Genomic DNA, 22,047 nt, shown 5'->3' with positions numbered 1-22,047 from the left:
TACTGTTTATGCTGTAAACCATAAAAAAGAGGATTTGGATAGACAGAGGCATTTAAAACATGTTTCTGTAGAAATATGGAGGAGATTAATGTCTGCATAAAGTCATAATGAATCCATACAACAAGGGTTAAACTAACACCCATTAAAATAAAATAAAAAAATAAGTAAATCACATTATCTTCAAAAGCAGCAAAATAAAAATAATTTTATTATATAGTTTATCAAAATATTTAATTTTCAAAAAAATTAAAACTAATTATTTTTTCATTATCACAGTAAAGAAATTTTTTTAAAGCTGATCAGGAAATTTCAAAAACCAACTAACCAAAAATACCCACCTCATAATAAAAATCCACATACTTGCCAAGAATTGGAATCTAATACAAATTTACTAAAAAATTTTAAATCAGAAACTTAAATATAGCATGACTGCATAACAACTACTATTAACACTTTACATTTCATAGTAATATTTTTTAATGAATAAAAATCAAAATTATACTACAGTGAGTTCTTAAAGTTCCTGTGCAATACGCTTTAGAATTATGTGGTGCAGTCTGTTCTTTTGGCGTTAGTTGGTTGCCCTGTGGATTCATTGAGCATTGCTCAGTAATAAACCAAGATATGAGCTGTTGAGTTGTGATTTAACGTGCTTCATTTTGTTTTGTGATGTTTTGTTTATCAGGATCAATAGTTTTGAGAAACATAACGGTTCTTTGGTAAAGGAATGCAGTTTTCTCGTTGAAAACGTCTTTTATGAGGGTGATAAGTATACTGATATAGTGACGCACAAGTTTTCTGAAAATTTTCCAAATACTCCTACTTCTCATTGCAATGCAGTTCAAACTCTTATCAAAAACTTTAAGGCAACAGGCTCCGTTGAAGATGCTGAACGATGTGGAAGACTACCTAAAGTAAACAAACAGAAGCTGCTTGATATTTCATATGCTACAGCCGAAAGTCCATCAAAATTAACACATAAGTTAACAAAGCAGCAAGATATCAGACTTTCTTCTTTACATGAAGTGAAAATTGGAGTTGAGGTTGGTACGAGTAGAATGCACATTGTGGGTCCAATCGTTTTTGAAAATACATTAATAATGATCATTACTGTGCTGTTTTAACAAACTTCAATAAAAAGTTAATAGAAGTGGAAATTAATCAGTTGGTTCCAACAAGATGGTGCCACAACTATCAGGTCAATGACTTTTATACAAAATAACTTTGGTGAACAAATAATTTCAAGGGAGTTTGTGGCCTATGCAATCACCCGATCCAATTTCCCCAGATTACTTTCCATACATTCTGAAAATTCTGAATGAATGTAAAATTCTGAAGATATTCTTGGCAGTGAAACAAGCCATGTTCGCAACAGGCCATGTATCGCAACAGGCCATGTACAATTGACAAACTATAAACTGCAATAACGGCATACACACAACACATTCCAGTACATCAGCTGGTACATTTTCAACACCTTTCAAATATCCCAGTTATAATATCAGATCCAATAAAATAATGAAATAAAAATAATAATTAGTAAAGTTTTGTCATTACGTTTCCATAATTCTAATGCACAACTTTCTGAATCTACTATATAAAAAATTGATAAAAAGTTTTATCATTGATAAGCATAAAAAAGATTAAACATATTAAAAATTTAAAAAAATATATGACAGAATTACACAGATTTCAGTACTAACTGTTGTTTAATGAAAATAAAGATATATTGAAACTGAACAACAAACTTGTGCATTCTATTATACTTACAAAAATAAATTCAACGAACTATAAAAATAGAATAACATAAAAAATTACAAACCACTTTATAATACTTACAAAATAAAAAACATCTTAACTACTGAAGAGTTTGTATTATAATAAACAGAGAATGATACATTTTAAGTGATGTGATTAAATGAGAATGTATGTGCACAAAATATTTAATAAATATAAAATAAAATAGAAATAACATTTCAAATACAGGATTTAGCAATGATGTTAAAGCAGTAAATCTACAGGATGACCAAAAATAACAGCTCTATGTAAAAACTAAAATTTCAACCACCAGAATTGTTTTCCATCAAAGATCGTCATTCCATTGAAAAAGAAACATAGCTTTAACTTTAAGAAAGTTCTCTAGCTTTAACCATCCCTTTTTAGTGCTACAGACAATAACTAAACATTGCCATTGCAGTTAAAAATGTTCTGTGCTTGGTTACCCTAGTTATCTATTAATGGCATTTTTTTGCAGTTTGTTGAAATACATGCTGTGATAATACATGCTGTGATAATACATCAGAACTCATACATGTACATTAGGGAGCAATTGAATAAAAAGGAATCAATGAATAAAATTAGTGCCAGTGACAATGATACATAAAAGATAGCAGTTTACACGTGTAAACATGTCTGCACACTATACAAAGAATTTTGACATTTACTAAACTGTAATATTTTTGCAATATTTTGTTTAAATAAATACTGATATGACTGGAACAGAAATATGTTATTTTTTATTTTTTTTATGTTAAATGTTTTTGACCTTTGTTTATTTACAATAATAAAACAAGTTTTAAAAATGTTTTCAGTTGTAAAATAGAAATCTAGTGAATATCACAGACAAATCTTTTGTCAAAAATATAGCTTCATTGACATACATATGCACATTTTTATTTATTATAGACAGCATTTAAATGTTCAGTATTTTAATACCTTACTGGTCAGAAAAACGTTAAATGCTCAGTTTTTTATTAATGAAAATTGCTCAGTAACTTTTTTTAAATTTCCAGAGCAAAATATTCTATTTAAGTTAACAGGACATAGTAATAAATTGAATGGGTCAATTTTTTTTATATTACAAATTAATAAATGTTTTTAATCATTTATTAATTTTATAAAAAATAAATTTTTGCTCCAACTGGTAAGCAAAACTGGTTGTGAAGCTACACACACCTAAGGTATGGTCCCGGATTCGAATCTCAGTCAGGCATTTTTCACACATGCTACAAATCATTCATTTCATTCTCTGAAGCAATACCTAATGGTGATCCTGGAGGTATGGTACACACCTACAGCTGTTTTCTCTTACATTCCTTATAACCTCAAAAAACACAACAGACTAAAAATTTTTGGTCATAATGAACAAAATAATACCCGATTACAAGAGTGATGTAAAGGAAAAAGTGATTACATTGAAATTACTAGTAATAAAAGGCATCAGAAACAAATTATGGAAAAAATAATAAGATTTGATTTATATAACATTTGATTTATATAGATTTCAACATACGCATTTCTATAATGAAACTGCTGCAAAGACTAAAAATAATTAAGCGACCAAATGAAACTTGAAATTAAAAACTTTTCAATTTGCTTCAGAACTAAAGCCAAAGAAAATTATGGATATTTTTATGAAAAAAAAACTTAAATGTACCAAAGAAAAAGAATTTGTACAATTATTTGACTTCCTTAAAAAAAAATCTAAATACAGGGTAGTTCACTAAGTCTTGGAAGAACTGAATAAGTTTATAGGAAACCTTTTTATTTCATCAAAAACTTTGTTACAATTATTTTTAAATTCTACACATTTTCATGCTGATGCAAAATATAAGCTTATCTAGAAAGGCTTTGTGGTACTAATATTAAGAACTAGAGCTAGAAGATTTCATATAGTTGAAACCTTCTAATATATTGTTGAAATTTGTCTGTACAAATGAAGAAACTGAAGATTTAAAATTTTTATTCAATAATAAATCAGGTGTTAAAAACATATTCGAGAAAATTATTAATTTCACAATAATTATATGTGATACAGCAAAGAGTATACAAAATCCCTTTCAACACTTATCTGGTTTAGAAACCAAAATAAGAATGTATAGGGTATACATAATAAAAAATTGTCAAAAGAAAGTGAGCAACTTGTGAAACAAAAAAGCAAAATTTTAGACAATTTTTTTTTTTAACACTGAAAAGAATGAACAAGTATTTGGCAGAGTTACATGTTTGTTTCCAAAATTGGAAGATACTCAAAATGAATTCAGAGTATTAAACAGGAATGAGTGCAACACAAAAAAAAATTTATATGAGGGGATTGACAAACTTACCCCAAGTAGAAATAATGCCTTAGAAACATTCAGTCGAATAATTAAGAATGAAAACACTAAGAAAAAAGACTTGGCTGGTAAAGTAAGCAAGCTAATAATATAAATGAAATGTATGCAGAATCACTGTAAGTTTTAGACTAAAGCATACAATCGGTGAAACTTAAGAAAAAAGTTATTTCATCTTTCACTGCTAAAAAGAATACATACATAATTGCTTTTAAGAATATTCTAGAAATCAATTTAGAAGATTAAGAAGAACTTCACACTAACGTTTTTCACAGTCTGATAATTGCAGAGATGTAATGTTCACATTTTTGACAGTTACAGTTCCTAAAGGCCAACAGGATTAAAGGAGAATGTCCAGGATTCTTCAAGTAAAAAATTTGCTAACATGTTGTGGGTCTCAATACCTCTAAGCATGCAAATCCATACTCCTGAAGCAAAAACAGTTCGACTTGGAGGTACATCATAGAGATCGACCTTTAAAAACTTAGTGATCCCCGCATGTCCATAGCTTCATCAGTGTTTTCGATATTGACAATAAAATATCCAGATCGAAGTAAAACAGCCATCCCCAACCATCATTCAAAATAAATATTTTCGGTAGAAAGGGGGGATTAATTACTTATCATATAACATTGCAATATCATGCTGGAAACAATTTTCCAAAATCTCTTCTCATTACTTAATTATTCAAAATTTATAATTAAGATATTTGATAACAAATTTTTAAGGTTTATTTATTTGAAATTAGAGACGATAGAGAATTCATGTAAAATTAATGAAAGAATGCATTATAATTTTAATTAAACAGTATTTCTTTCAAAAATAAAAATTGAAGTGGTTAAATATTTTTTTCTAAAATTAAACACAAAAATTTTACTTTGCATGGTTGGCAACAGCTTCATTTTTATGCAAATTAATTTTACAATTTCCTTTAATTTCGAACAGGGGAGCAGCAAATGTAATTTCTGGGAAGTCTGTTTCCTCGTTGAATTTATTAATTGGTTTATCTGTATTTTACTTTTATTTTTCACTAAAGTAACTCTTTTAATGATGTGTGGATATGGCAAAATCGAGTAACATATGACAAAGTAAGAAATTTATTTAATGACACTTCCTGATCGTGTTCAGATTGCAAAATCAACTATGTACAAAACAGTACAAAGATGTGAGGAATGTGGAATTATAAAAAATTGTTGCAAATTTGGCAAACCTAAAATCCACTTCACATGAAGATGTAAAACTAGATGTTATGGTAAAAGTAATGGAAAATCCTCATACCTCAATTCGGGTTGTGTTTAGTAGGCACCTCGATATAAACAAATCCTCCATCCCTGAAGTTTTGATTAAAAACCATTTAAAGCCTTATTAAAATTCAGCAGCATCAAGAATTATTGGAGGATGATTTTGATTAGCATGTTGAATTTTGTGAAATTATGATGAACAGGATTGAGAACCTAAACTTCATAATAAATGTTCTCTTTTCAGACTATGCTACTTTTATGCTGAATGGAAAAATAGACATTATTGCTGTTATTGGAGGGATGAGAATAGACACTGGTTATGAGAAGACATTCGCAGCATTCTGAAAAGATTACTGTTTGGGCTGGCATTGAATCAGATACATTAATTGGGCCATTTGTAACTGAAGGAAATTTGACAGGTGAGTTGTATGAAGATAGTTTAAAAATCAAATTATTCTAGCTACTGAAACTTATTTCGGACAAAATTTTTAAAATTCATGGTTTTAACAAGATGGAGCTCCTGCCCACTAATTTCTTCCAGTTTGCAATTTCTTGAATGTATTTTTCCCAGTAAGGCAGACTGGTGGGAAAGGATAAATCGATGGCCTCTACGACCACCAGATTTAAGTCCATTGGACTTCTTCTGGGGATATTTAAAAGACAAAGTTCATAAAACCAATCCAGAAAATCTGGAAAAACTAAGACAAAGAATTCTTATTGAAGGTGAAGGTGCTGAAATCTCAAGCGAATCAATACAAAATGCTGCACACATAAAATTTTATATACATATGGATTTTGTCAACAAGTAGGAGGAGGCCACATTAAACATCTGTTGTAATTTAAGTACATATTTGGTATGTTTTTATTACGTTACTCATTTTCTTTAAAAAATACTTTTTATAAGTTAAAAATAATTTTTATAATTACTTAAATAAATAAATGCAATGATCAGCTGTTTCTAATTTTGTTAAGCATTTCATAATCAAATATTTTAATGATATATTTTGAAAAATTAAGTACAGAGAAGAGATTTCGGAAAACAGTTTGCAGAATCGTTTCCAGTATATTAAGTTTTAAATACACATATTTTTTTCTTTTTATTTTAATTTTTAAAAGTTTGTTTAGCAAAGGAGCCACTTCATATTAATAAATAGTATAAAATAAATAAATAATTATGAAATACTCACCTAGTTTAGTTCCTTTTTTTCTTTCCTTAACATATTAATTTTTTTTTACTAAATGTTTAGCACTTTTTACCAGTCTTTAGTAAAATATTTACTATTTTATTGAGCATTTTTTGAGTTTACTGAGCATTTAGTCTAGATACATTTTTTTATTATAGTAAGTGTCTAATATTTTACTGAGTAATTAAATAAAATAATGTGGATCTTTGCATTTACAATAGTAAGTGTGGATTATTGTTCTTTGCATTTAAAATACTCAGTATTTTAATTCATAGTGTAACATTATTATGGCCTTAATAAATATAAATGCATATAATAGTTTTCATTATACATGAGACTATTATATATGAACATTGTAATAATGTTATATAAACATGTTCTAATGATAATGTTATATATATATATATATATATATATATATGAACATTATATATGTTTATTGCAAATAAAGTATTCAATATTTAACCTCATAAATTAAGCAACTAAGTGATAATTTTCTTGTAATGTTTTCAAGTTTTCCTTTTAAAGAACAGTTTGTTCTTTACTCAGTTTGTCAGTTTGTTCAAACTGACCTTTTCAGTTTGTTTATTCCGACAAAGGAAAACAAGCTCAGCCATCTGTCCTAGAACAGTTTACCTTCATTCACAATTATTAGCGCATCACATTCATTCATAGAACTAATTAAAATCCTCCTGTTAAAATAAAACTGTATGATTAATTCATTTAAAAGATCAACAAAGTTACTGTAATTGGCACAATTAGTAAATTATGACTATCTGCAAAAAAATAGATACAAATTTTTAGCAGACTGAAATTCAGATGTACACAGCAATCTAAACTAGACTGGAAATACACAAATGTCATGTCTATACACAGATCCATACAAAACAATTGATAAAACTATACATTTTAAATTAAGTTTGTAGAATTATAATCATTATTTGAGCCCTTATTAAGATATTAAAATTTAAAAAGTGGAACTTTTAAATCCACAATATATTGACTAGAATATGAAATAAAGGAATGTTTTAAAAAATTTTAATGATGTAATCAGAGTTACAAATAAAATTTGATATTGTATTTTTTAATACAATATCAAAATTTTCAATAAATATTAATACAATATACCTACAGCAGCCTTTCAGTCAATTATTTGATTTTAAATATTCATTGCACAACATATTTCACAATTTTTCACATATGCGCGCTCATGCACACGCACACACACACACACACACACACACACGAGATCTGGCAGTAAAACTCATAGACTTGTAGATTGGTTGATGTGCAACATTTACAGAACTTCTACATTGCTTTATTAATATCATCCCCTGTAGACAACTGTTTATTGTCAACCAATATTGTTTTATTTACTAAAGTCTGTGTGCTTTATTTTTGTCTGTATGTTTTAGTAGTGTCCCAGTTGTGTGAATAAGAGAAATTAAATTTTTTAACAAACCTTTTAACACTCTTGAAGCAAATTATGGAAATATTTATACAAATTTAAGGAGGATAATATTATAAAGAAAATATCAGTTTATAAATAGGTAAAAACAGGTTTCTGGGGAAGGATCAAGGGGGTTCCTATCTACAAGCAAAATTAATGATAAAATTGTAAAAGTTTATCTTACTGTGTGTGAAAATTATAGACCGATAATCAGAAGCATAGCAGAGAGAGTAAATGCAGATAAACAATTAAGAAAATTTGCGTGTTCACAAACTGTACTGAAACAGCTCACTGATAAGCATAAGGATACATTAGTTGAAATTTACCAAAAGCTTTTAGACAAGTAATAATAAATTTTAAACATCATTAGAGGTGATGAGTCAGGAATTTACAAATTACATCAATATAATATAACTCAAAAGCAATATGAAAGCTGACAGTGATTCCATAAGAACAGTTTTAAAACTTTTTGAAGGAAGGCGCCATGATATTCAGCTATATATTAATAAATATTATCACATTTCATATCTGTATTAACTACTGTCATACTACACACAGTTTTTGTGCACTTAATAATCACATTACTTATGTAAATTACTATATTTATTGTTGATAATTCATGTAATTAAAGTATACTTTTCTTTAGAAAAAAAATGTTTTCTACGGTTTTTTTTATTGTACTATTTAAAATAGTACTGCTATTCAATTTTTTTTAGGCAATTAATAGGAAAGAAAACTAGAAAGCAGTTTACAAGTTGCTTCATAGGACTAATTCATTCATGAATTTCTTAATAATTTAGATTTGCTGCTGATTACTCAATTATGTAAGAGTAGCCAAATTCTCTTTAAAATATGCCAACTTTTCATGAGAGTAGAAATGATTGAACCTAGTTTTACTATATTTTCATACAAATCCAAAAACATTCTATTTTTTTAATTTTTAAATTTAATTTTATAATCTTTTAGCGATTAAATTTTAATAACAATTAGATTCTATAACAATTCAATAATTAATTATAATCCTATAATAACATTATCTTATTTGGTTTTCTAAAATTTAAAGTACATAAAACTATTCGGTAGCATTTAAAATGAAAAATTTTATTGAAACTAATAATTTAAAGTATGTAATCTATAAACCGGGAATCATATAATCTATTATACAAGAGATTAGCATTTTTAGTGAAGGAATCGCTTAAAACAGGCATTTTATGTAAACATAATCTCTAAAGTCTTAATTATAATGGTGTGTCTGCTCAAAGAAAGTACTTTTGAAAAACAGCATTCTGACCGATTTTTACTTCTGAAAAGTGTACAATTGTCAGAAATATTCTCTCAGATGAACAAACAATATGGCAGTAGTTGCATGAACCGTGTGAGGTTTGACACACGGGTCAAAAAGTTTAAAACTGGCTGCAAAATCATGACCGACAAATGCCACTCCTGGCATCAGGTAACAGTGTCATCCCAAACAGATAATATATCGTGGAAAACTATACAGACCTTGCACACAAGGGTATTCATTAACTGTTTTTAATAATGACTTAAACCTTCCAAATCAGTATGAGACCCTTCCTATGGAAGATGCTGGCAAGCAAACTAACCAGAAGGAGAATGTTAAACTCCATCGATAGTCTTGTACGGCATCATTGACATAATAAAACACTATGAACTGTTAGAAACACTATGAACTGTTAGAAACACTATGAACTGTTAGAAACACTATGAACTGTTAGAAACACTATGAACTGTTAGAAACACTATGAACAGTGCGCATGTGATTAATAACCAACAACCAAGAATAATCTCAAAAACTATAGACTTTTATATATAAATAGCTATTCAATTGATCAGGGAACGCAACCTCGTAGGATACATCTTTACCAGAAAAGTTCTGAGGGCATTGCGGGTAGTACTATGGAATTTACACTAATCTATTCCAATTGATATGATCAAAGAGGAAATTGAAAATTAAGGACACCGGGTTCAAAGCATTATCAATGTTTCGCATTGTCAGATTTTTTTTTATTAACCTAGCACCACAAAGATATATTCAGTCAGATATACTGCCAACTGCAGCGTTAGGTTTAAAGAACCTAGGAAGTCTACAGGGATTGTCCGATGTATGTGATGCAAGCAGTATGGATATAATAAAAATAATTATATGAGATTGTACTGCTGTATGAAATGCACAGGTGGGCACAAAATCATGAATTGTAAGAAGAAAGTTAGAAATATTCTGGCTACTGTACACAGTGTTATTTAGACCACCCTGTAAACTACAAAAGATATATAGAGTATAAGGAGATTTTAGAAAGAGAAGGGAAATGCATTATGCACCAAAAATCATTCCTGATAGAACTTCTCAAGGTGGATTGAGAATATTCTAGTTATATACCATGCCCAGGACAGATCCTTTGGCCTTTTTTTCCCTGTTTAGCCTCAGGGACTCAACGTCAGGTATTACATCAGAAGATGAATGAGAATAATATGTGTATGAATGTAAATTTAGTCTTGTAAAGTCTCAGGTCGACCATTTCTAAGATGTGTGGGTAAATGAAACCCAACCACCAAAGAACATCAGTATCCACCCATGATCTAGTATTCAAATCCGTATAAAAGTAACTGCCTTTACTAGGACTTGAACGTTGAAACTCTCAACTTCGAAATCAGCTGACTTGTGAAGACGCATTCACCACTAGACCAACCCAATGAGTTAGATCCTTTGACCTAAGTAATAACTTCCCCTCGCTGAATCAGGGATCTTCTGGGAATGTGAATGCTCATCCTGATCTGAATATTCATCCTCAATCATTTGCTGAGGCAGTCTGCTGTAACAATATTGATAATTCTTCTACTGAGGATAAATTTCAGAACTTGACATTGAACACTGACTTTCTCATGTAACAGATCAGAAACCTCTTAAGATCTACTGACAAAACATTTTTTAATTATTGATCATTTTGGTGTCTGTTAAGCTTGATTCATTATCTCGTTTATTACTGTTATTGTCTTACTGTCTTGCTGAAATCTCTTACCACTTTTGTCAATTTTATTATTTTTATTTTGTACATAATAAATTCATTCATTATCTGTTTTATTAACAGACAACCGAATGCAACTTTTATAAAGATAGATATTGTTGTAGGGTGAATGATATGAGAAAGGACTGCAACTTTCAATTCTCAATTGTTTTTAAGGATAGTATAATACTAATTTATATTAATAAAAATTTGATATTAGCCACTAGATAAATTTCCTCAATAGGCCGATTCTAATGGGGAGCCGTAAAGATTTTACATCACCAGTTACTCAATTAGATTCATTTATAATTACTTAACAAATAAACATACAATCATATCAGTAGCAAAATAAAACCTTCAAGTGATATGTGCTGTAATCAGCTCAGCACATATTTGCAAGAATTTATTTAGTAAATAAGCTAAAAATCATCTATAATTGCTTAATAACTTAATATGTCAAAATCATGTACACTAGATTCCCAGAAAAGTATTTTTTTTTAAATCCAAAATTTGTTGATTTTAATAAAATAACTAAACCTAATGAAATATCCAAATTTTGTAATTCAGCATAAATATAAATAGAGAAAATTATAGTTAACTTAAAATCATGCGCTGCATATTACAGTAAAAGCAATTGAACACACAAGAATCAATGATAAAAGATATATCATACAGGAAATAATATTGAAAGAATATACTTGTAATGTATTCATTAAAAAAAAAAAAAAAAAAAAAAAAAAAATTGAATAAGAAAGAAAACTAACAACTCACACTTAATAATGATTACTAAGGTTTTATACTCAACCTCTAAATTTAACTACTATTACAAATTAAAAAATATTAATTACATATTCAATTAACTTTCCTTAAACATTTTTTTTGCAAACACTTAACATAAAAATAGAACAAACTACATTTTAATTTTTAAATACATATAATAATATTTTTATATTTACATTAATAATAATAAAATATAGCATTAACATTAATTATATCTATTAGAATTCAATACAACAAACAAAATAAAACATAAAATAAAATAATATAATTAAAACATCTGAAATAAAAAACGTGATAAATTGTAAATAACAGATAACAAACAGGAAACAAAAAAAAACAGTTTACGTGTTGTAAGAAAAAAATTCGTAAACCATCAATAAATCTGGACTGGACTGGACTTGATTGGCTCTGCTATTTTACAAAAAAAGGGGTTTTCCTGACTGGTCTTGAATAGAATACACACTACTGAATATGCATGTTTTTAAAATTTAGAAAAAATTTGGTGGCAGGAGTTAAAATCATTTTAGTACATTTATCAGTTAAATAATAAATATAAAAATCAACTATAATTTGCAACCATTAACAAAATTAATTTTTTCTTCAGATAACATTGAAACATATTGAAAGTATTTAATTTATTTTGATATTATTAATACCTAAACTACAACAGATGACTTAATCACCTCTGGATATGAATGCACATTATTCTAGATATTTTTTGTTAAATATGTGCCGGTCTATTGAACCTCCTTTTCTCACTGATAAAACAATAAAATTTATCATAAATTTGAATTTACTTTCATATTTATGGAGATTACATACTTTCATTATCAGACAATTCTCCTGTTTTAATTAAACAACAGCACAAAAATTTAAATTACACATTTGTTAAGAACACTGCCATTCTTGAATATGTATCACACAATAACTAATATTGTAGTCAGCATAACCAAACAGTTCATGACTGTATTTTTTCACCAAATTAGAACATAACATACGAATAATGTAAAAGAACTTCAAATATTTTTCTACAGAACAGTTATTTTTTTTAAACATATTTAATACGACTGAAGAAAATAAATGAAACATTTAAGAATGAATTACACAATTTCTTGTGGTAGGAACCTGGTTAAGATATAATGTATATTTTAATGATTGTAAAAAATAACTTTTTATTCTTTTCAATTTAAATTTATCTTGAATGAACAGCCAACTTCCTTGGCAGTGAGGTAGCATCTCTCCCTTTTATCTGGAAAGTTCTAGTTTCAAATCCTAGTCAAAAGAAAAAAACTAGGTTCTGTGTAATCATCAATTTAAATTTATAATTATGTAATGATAATAATAATTACAATAATGCAATGATTACTGAATAAAGACCACATTTACCATGTGAAAGAATTACTGAAATTGGATCACCTAATTCTAAGTTATTCATGTACACAAAAAAAAATCCTGCATACCTATCTTGTTTTTTTATGTTGGTTAAAGTTTATATGCATAATATTTACTGACATACTTCACTCACAAAAACTTATATGCGACACTAAATTCATAGCTCGAAAATTAATAATACATTAATATAAGTTCATAGTAAGTCTGATCTATAATTAATGATGCATTTGAATAAAATTAAGTAGAGTCTGACGTATTTAGACATCCAGATTATGTCAGGTAAAATCAAGTCTAGTCCAGACTTCACGGTTCCTTACAGCTTAACAATAGTTACAGAGAAATAAATTCACATACTTTACATTTTATTATTTCTATACAAATTCTGACTTAATATTAATTACAAATAATCAGTCGTCGCCATAAACATAATCACCTCCATTATCAATATAATATCTTTAATTAATAAACTATACTTCATTTTCAAAGAATCAGTCATTATAAACCACTTTTTTGTTTATTTACTTTTTTGTAACCTAATTAAAATTTTACATTGAAAGAATTGATAAATGTATAAAAAATTATGAAATGAAAACATATATATACAAGTTTATATGTTAATTTACAAACAAATGTACAGATATACAAAGTGACTGAAAAAGCATTCAGCAGCACATTAATTATATTTTCTTTTGTAACAGTTAATGGGAAAAAAATCATAAATTCATATAGCAGAATTACACAAAAATGGCAGATTAAGGAAAATTTCAAAGTGCACAATTACAACTAAAGAAACAAAACATTTTTTTTGCCTTTTAAATTCATTAACATCAATGCTTAATATTCTTTCCAAGTCCATTGTCATAAAATATTTTCCCTCATTTAATGACAACTTTAAAAGCAAACTTATAATATATATTTTTTATATATATAATTAAAAGGTAATTAATTACTTTACAATAAAATCAGTGAAATGGCTAGCAGATGATTTTGCTTTGTTTAAGTTTTTGTTTTTATTTTAAAAGTTTTAATTTTTATCTTTGTTTTAATTACATTTTTACCTTTTAATTTTGACTTTGTTAATTTTAATTAATTGATCTTTGTAATTTTAAATAATTTTTATATTTTATGTTTTTTATCTCTTGTTTGAATGATAATTTAAAATTTTTAATTTAAATAAAATATTTTAAAATTTTTGTATGGTTTTAAAGTATAAGTTTTAAATTTTTAAGTTAAGTATAAGTTTTATAATTTTTTAAATAAATTTAAGTTAATTAGTTTTTAAAAATATTTTTAACATAAAATTTTAAGTGATTGGAAGGTATGATGTTATGGATTGCAAGTCTTTTTAAGGGTTTTGTAATATATTTTTATTATTTATGAAGCTGATGATGCGAATCAAATTTGCAAAAGTGCTTCTGTTTATGTAATGAAATAAGTTAAGTCATCCTATTGCAATTGCTTTGTACTTATAAAATATTGATTGATCTATTAAATATAAATTAATTTGGATTGGTACAGAGGAGTATGGTTATAAAAAGAATATATTTCAAACATATATATTATATATATATATATTTTTTATTATATTTGCTCATTTGCACAAATAGAATTTATTTCCTGGACAATCCATTTACAATTCAACACAAGCTGCCAAATTGTGCAGAAACAATTATTATCAAGCAATGCATTATTATTAAGCAATTATTACCCAGCAGCAATTATTAAGCATGTCATTATATAGAAGCTAATATTCACAGTTATTAAATGTTACTAACATTGTGCATCAGAGTGATACAGATGGTCAAGTGCTTGGCTTCCCATAAGGGGTTTGGCAATTAAAGACATGGCCAAACCAGTTATATTTTAAAAGTAAATAATTCCTTGATACTGTGCCCAGCTGCTGTTATGTCGTTGGGTTCTAATTAACATGTCCTGGACCGGCAATCCACAGGTATAACTATTAACTATTATAGGTACACTCCTTACATGAACAAACAACACAGCTTCCTAACAGCCCCGAATCACGTTTGTTGATTCAAGTCTGTTAATAGGCATTTGAAGAAATTTCCAGAATACATTAAATAATCAATCAAAAATTATGTTATTAATAAAATTTTGAACTAATGGTCTGCCTACTATGAAATTAAGTCTGTAATTTGTTTTTTAGATGCTGTGAACATACCATTCAAAGGTTTGAGGTGTAACATAATTTATCAATAAATTTGTGTAAAATATATGGTGAAAACACCACCCTTTGTTAATCATTATGAATGATAGAAAATTGTTCTGAATGTTTATAAAAAAATGAGAGAAAGTTTGCAAAGAAGCTCAAATTGGCTCAACATCTTTTTTTTTATCTTTCGCACGGCCATCATTCAACAAATTTGCATGGACCAATATTTTACAACAATAATGCTCTCCTTAAGAGTAGAGTTTTCTGAAATATTACAATCTGTGCTGAAATTCCTCAATGGTCAGAATTTTGATAATGACAAAATGCAAAATGATTGAACTGCAAGTAGGTTTTATTTCTATATCATTGGTAGATAAAAGCTTGTACTGTACTTTTGATATGTGCTGCATTAACCTTGGAGACTGTGTTGAAAATTATTTTTTTTTTAAATAATTTGGTAATAAATATGTAATTAAAATTTTACCTCTTTTTAGGCTAATATAATTTAATATGACAACTTTTCACACAAAACTGCATAAATCCTTTTTAATGTATTTATTTACACTTCAATAATTCTAGTTTGCATAAGAGCAGTCTTTAATAATGATAATAAAGAAAAATCTCAATCGGTAATGCCAATGTACATTGTAAAATCATTACTGATCTCAAATGATTTAAAATTTAAAAAAATGCAGTGCAATTCCTGTAACATAGAATAAGAAAATATGAGGCACACTTTTTGAATGCAGAATGCAGAGAGAAATCATAGTCGATTTGAATAATTACTCTAACAAAAACTTCAGCGTATTGTTTGCAGAAAAACACAGAAACCAAGAATCTGATAGCATCAGTAAATAATGGGGAAGGATTTTTTTTAATAAGAAAAAAATCATACAGATCATGTTACAGCACAGAATTTTTATCAAGAGAATTAACAAATCAAAGATTTCAGGTTCAAGTTTCCAACAGAATCATCCTACATTATTAATGTAATAAAGCTACATTTAAAAGATAGAATATAAATCTGTTCTGATTCCTAGCATGTGCATACTATATGAATGAGGTCAAAAAGGGATGATTGCTGCCATTTTTAGATTAATAACAAATATATTTAGTTCTTAATAATGGGCTTTTATAGATTAACCAAAATTGTTTGATTTTATTATGAAATTTTCAGCTTTCTATTAGTCCTCTTGGTTCAGTTACACTAATTTAGAAGTAAATAAAATAATTAAAGCAACAAAGCTATTATTATAAGAAGGTGGAAAAAATGACATCTGTATAACAGTAAACTATAAAAAAAAAATTGTTCGATATATTAGTAAGACCATAGGAAACGAAGCATCTTTCTTAAGATTTAAATATCGTCCAGTAAATTTGATCTTAATAATGATAATTCACCTAAACATAACTCATAATTAATCTCCCAATTAGAAATATTAATAATACTTGAGCAGCTGCCACCACAGATTTTTCAATCACTAAGTAGTGTTCATACAATGCTTTTTTAAATGTATTATTTCTTTATTTTATGAACAATAATTCAGATTAAATAGGAAATTACAATTATATGAGCAAAAAATCTTATACTACCTTTTTTTCTTAATAAATATAACAATATTAAAAAACTGAAATAAATGTTTTTTTTTTCCTTTTTTTAATATTATGATCTTTATAGTAACAACATTATGCATCGTAATAACTAAATAACACAATGCACGTAATAAATAAAAAAATCATTCAAAAAGAACAATATTAAAAAAATAATTATGATTATCAATGAACATCTACATACTAAGAAAAAACCCATCCGCTTTAAATATACTTTTATAGTAAACTCACCCGCTTTAAATATAACTTATATACTAAACAGAGATCTTTATAACAAAAATTTCTATATAAAAAAATGCTGGTCTCTTCAAAATTCTACAGCCAAAAAAAATGTGTAACTGTTTTTGAATCAACAGGCGTGGTGTTCTTCAAGGATTAATGACTAACTATTTGATCTCTGAATAGAATGAGTTGCTCTATATTATAACTGCTCGTTTACTCTTTTCTATAAATTTTACTAAATAACGTTCTTTAGCTGCTACATAACAAGAACAGGCCGATAATTCAACAGTACAGTACACCTCCCTTTGCTTCATTAGGCCTTACACGATAGCCCAAATCTGGTATTATAATTGGTACACATATTTTAAACCTATGTAGTGATGCTTATTATACCATACTGCAGTTTCATTAAAATTTTGGAATTTTTACACCAGTTAATTCTTTTTTTTTTATCATAATCTTCTACTGAGGAAACTTAGTGCCATATGGAGTACAGCAGTGGGCAATATCAAAGTTAAGTCAAATTTTTCACAGTTAAAGTTATTAATAACAGTAAAGGTTATTATTGAACCTGTATTATATGGAAGGCACTTTTAATACTGATGAAATTGAAAATGTACAGCTAGAAGGAAATTCGTCAAAAGAAAGAGAAAATAGTGTTCTGGTATGTGTCAATATGAAGGAAACTGAGAAACAACAATTAATGATAGATAATTATAAAAAGACTAGATATTTTAAAACTTTTAAGTTATTGCCTATTGAAACCACAAATTTTTTAGATTATTGTTTTAGTGCTATGTGGATTATTGTTTAAATTTATGTAGGTTATTGTCTTAATTGTAACAATAAAACACTTGTTTCAACATACAGGTCTTAAGTGAAGAATCACATTGAATTAAAGAATTTAATTAATGTACTGCAGAAATTCCACATACAGCTATATGATATTAAAAAAATATTCAAAAGCTTATGAAGTAGCAGCAGCAAACTTTTCTGATGATAGAATATTAAAGAAATACTTGTCTTTTGTAAGGTCAAGATGATAAGGTCATCTAAAATGAATATTAGATGGCAAGGTATTAACTTCTGTTCGGAGTGAGAAATACTAAGTAGAAAATCCACCTTAAGACTATTATTGCCTACCAAACATGTGTACTGGAGGTACTGCTTGAGTACAGTCATATTTCATAGTACTTTGTGTATTTAAGGCAAAACACAAAAATACCCTTCTTTGAAAACAATAAAAAAAATCAATGCTAATTACTTAATTTTACATTCTTCCTTTTGTTTATAACACTTTCTTTAAATATAATGTAATTTTCTATATAAATATATGTAATTTAAGTTAAAACATAAAAAAAAACTCTTCACAATAAGTTCAGGCTGCATTTTAGTCAGAATAATCAACTATTACAGAATAATCTTTTTAAAAATGTAAACCTTAACAGTTTTTAATTTTCATATAAGAAACTATCTCCATTTCTGTGTAATCTGTTCACTCCAATAATAATATAATCTTAAGGCAGTATTACCACATCCATAAATTATTACAATAAATTTCTTAAAATATGAATAATTTCAGTCATCTCAGATTGTAAGGATTGCAAAATAAAAAAAAGGAATTTCTCAGACTTTTTTATCAATCAGTGAGAAACCATTATTAAAAACATATCAAAACAATGTTAAACTTTCCAAATCAAGTCTGCTAAACAGCAAAACTTAAAAAATTATGAACATCTAAAAAAAATCTGACTTTTTCATTATGAAAGTAGATGGGTTACTACAGCATATAAAAATTGATACAGATTTCAAAATAATTAATAAATAACTCATTATGTCAAGCAACTCTTCAATTTAAATTATGTCACTGTTCATCATAATTTAAGTAACAATTGTATTATAATATGACTGGTTAACATAAAAAATTTGTTTACACAAAAACAGAAAATACCCAGTGTAATGAATTTGAAATTATAATAATGGTAACAGATGGGTCAAATGTAACAAAAATCCAAACCACAGCAAAAAAAAAACCCAAATAAAAACCAATGAAGGAAGCGTACATTATTATTAGGAAAATATTCACAAATGCCTTACTATCCAGACTATAATGTATTGAAGTTAATAGGGCTGGTAATGAAGTTTTCAATGTAATAACTCATGACATACATCGTTTACTACAGTTCTCATTATAAAGAAGGGAAAAGTGTTTAACTTTTAATATGTCAATTTAAAAAGATGAAATAGAGTGAAAACAAACTTTTCAATGATAGCAAATAATAAAATCCAGATGGCAGAGTCAATGAAATCATTATCTTTTTGAGATAATCAAAATAGTTACATCAACGAACAATTACATCATTTAGTTTGTTATAACAACTATTTAACAATCAATGAACAATTACATCAACTTATATCATACAAGGGCATGACAGTTAAAAACAGCTAAACTTATCTATACAAATAACAGATAGCACAGGTAAAATGAATAATTCTTATAAGCCTAGTAATGAATACACATTTTAGCTGTACAGTTGAAAGAATTAGGCAGGGCTTGTGGAGTAATGAAAATTATTTCAGCTGGCATCAGTTACTTGGTTGTAATGCCGAGTAAAATTTAGAGACATAAATGATGTGACATGCTTTCCTTCCATTTAAATGGGGTAAGCCAAGTTCCTCAGTGTGCAACTATGGAACATAACTTTAATAAATGACTCCAGCAAAGGTGTTTACTAATAACATTAATAATTTCATATTACAAACAAGACTAAACTATGAAATCTACATCTAACACTGTAAAAACAATCAGTTAACTAGTAACCATAAGAAGAATGAACATTCATAAGTGCAACGTAAGAAAAGAAAAGACTGACAGAGAATGTAGTAAAGATTTACATAATATTACCAGATGTCTGTAGCGAACATAAGAAAATTCATCTAACTGCTGGAATACATTGGATCAGGATTTAATTCCTGGTTTGAATTCTTTTATCTCATTAGGTTAGGTTATGCGATCTTAAACAAAATCTTAGGCAACAAAAATTAAAAAAAAAGAATGATACTGTAAATGCGCACTTCCTTCAATCTTTTTCCAGGAAAATTATAAAAATAAAAATTTAACAAAGTACCCTTATCATAGAAAAAAACATAATATACCTAAGATTTATTTTTTGAAAAAATAAAATAAAGTAAAAATGAGTAAATACAACTAGTGTTTTGTAAAATATGCATATACATGTGGTAAACAATGCAATTTAATGCTTAATTTCACAAGCAAAAGGCAATCCACATGATATTTAATTACCATATAATAAACAAAAGAATAAAAAAGATTCTTTGAAGTCACATAATATTGTAATGGCAAAAGTTTTTTTAAAAATATCTACAACAAATGGCAGCTGAGTATTTACATAAAATTTGTATTAACACAAATATAACACATGCTTAATATCAACAACAAATCATTTAATTTAATTAATGAATACAATAAAAAATAATTAATTATCTCATTTAATAATTAATTATTACATTTAATCAGTCTCAAATAAGATCAATCAATCAATCTATCTATTGAATCTGTTGACAGTATTACAATTAACAAAAGTAATGTTAACTAACCTTCTTTTTATCTTACACTTATTTCTAACCTGTAACGACAACTGTTATAAAACATATATGATCCAGCCATCTACATACACACAGACATGCACACACATATTAAAGATGCATACATACACTATTAACTGAATGACATGTGATATAAACCATGTTCAATATTAGTATTACTACTATTATTATTATATTTTTTGTACTATATTTAAGAAAATATATAAACAATAATTTATAAATAAAAAGTGAGGATAAAAATTACTTTTATACTGTAAGAATAATGGTCAGCAGTCGTTTTCAAATTAGAAAAAAATTGAAAATACAGAATTATTCATAATAATTTATATATATATATATATATATATATATATATATATAGAATGTTTCCTAATCTAACTTTAATGTAGGAAAATATACTTATTTGGACTATTAAACATTACAATTTAGACAAATAAAATAATTTATGCTACATTTCTTAAGTTGTACTAATGAAAAACATTCGAACTGTCTAAATCCAAACTTTAGAATCATATTATTAAAGGAATCAGTGAGGTATTTGTGTGTGCAACGTGCTACTGGTACTAATATTATTTAAATCACAAAAATTAGTCAACTTTTAATTAAAATGTTAGGCAAGGTGGATTAAAGTCTGACAAATTAATAGCAGCTACCATTACAAAGCTCTGGTAAACAAAAACAGTACAAACTCACATGGCCTTCTATCAAAACAAGCCACTTTTTTTTTAATTAACTTCTCAGTAATTAGAATTAACAAGCACATGCAAGTGTGCAAGTGTTTACACAGTTTGTCATCAACAACTATTTTTAAGATTGAATACATAGCTTTAACAGTTTATTAATGCTGAAACACGTAATTTCTATTTGAAATAATTTAATATCACGTGCTGGTTAATTAGCTGTAACAATGTTCCACACATTATTGAAAACCATATGTACATTCTTATTTAGTTTTAACATACCATTTATTTCAGAAAAATAAATAACTTACATGATTTATAATCATGTAAAAAAAACTTGTAACAGGCAGTAAAATTAAATAATTTTTAAGATAAATCAAGATCTTGAGTATACAGAAAAAATTGTTTAAAATGGGTATTATAAACGGTGTGATGTATTAGTTTAAGGATAGAGGAAAATGACAGAAATACTGATAACGTTTATTTAATTTTTTAATTTGTGTTAAATGATATTCCCATTTGATTGCAAAAACCACCATATTTAACTAAATA

The 22,047-nt window shown here is 27.1% G+C and overlaps 1 protein-coding gene across 1 annotated transcript in view; it reads right to left on the bottom strand.

Annotated features, from left to right (window-relative positions):
• The window catches only part of LOC142331172 (protein Smaug homolog 1-like), a 55,822-nt gene continuing 33,775 nt past the window's right edge, over positions 1-22,047 (bottom strand). The window contains exon 12 of the mRNA XM_075376882.1: positions 1-909. Within this exon, the coding sequence (XP_075232997.1) occupies positions 906-909 (4 nt within the window). The 3' untranslated portion in view covers positions 1-905. The remainder of the gene's footprint in view (positions 910-22,047) is intronic.

The sequence above is a fragment of the Lycorma delicatula genome, chromosome 10, assembly GCF_047948215.1.
Source record: "Lycorma delicatula isolate Av1 chromosome 10, ASM4794821v1, whole genome shotgun sequence".
In the NCBI taxonomy this organism is placed as follows: domain Eukaryota; kingdom Metazoa; phylum Arthropoda; class Insecta; order Hemiptera; family Fulgoridae; genus Lycorma; species Lycorma delicatula.
This window is presented reverse-complemented; position numbering and strand designations above follow the sequence as displayed.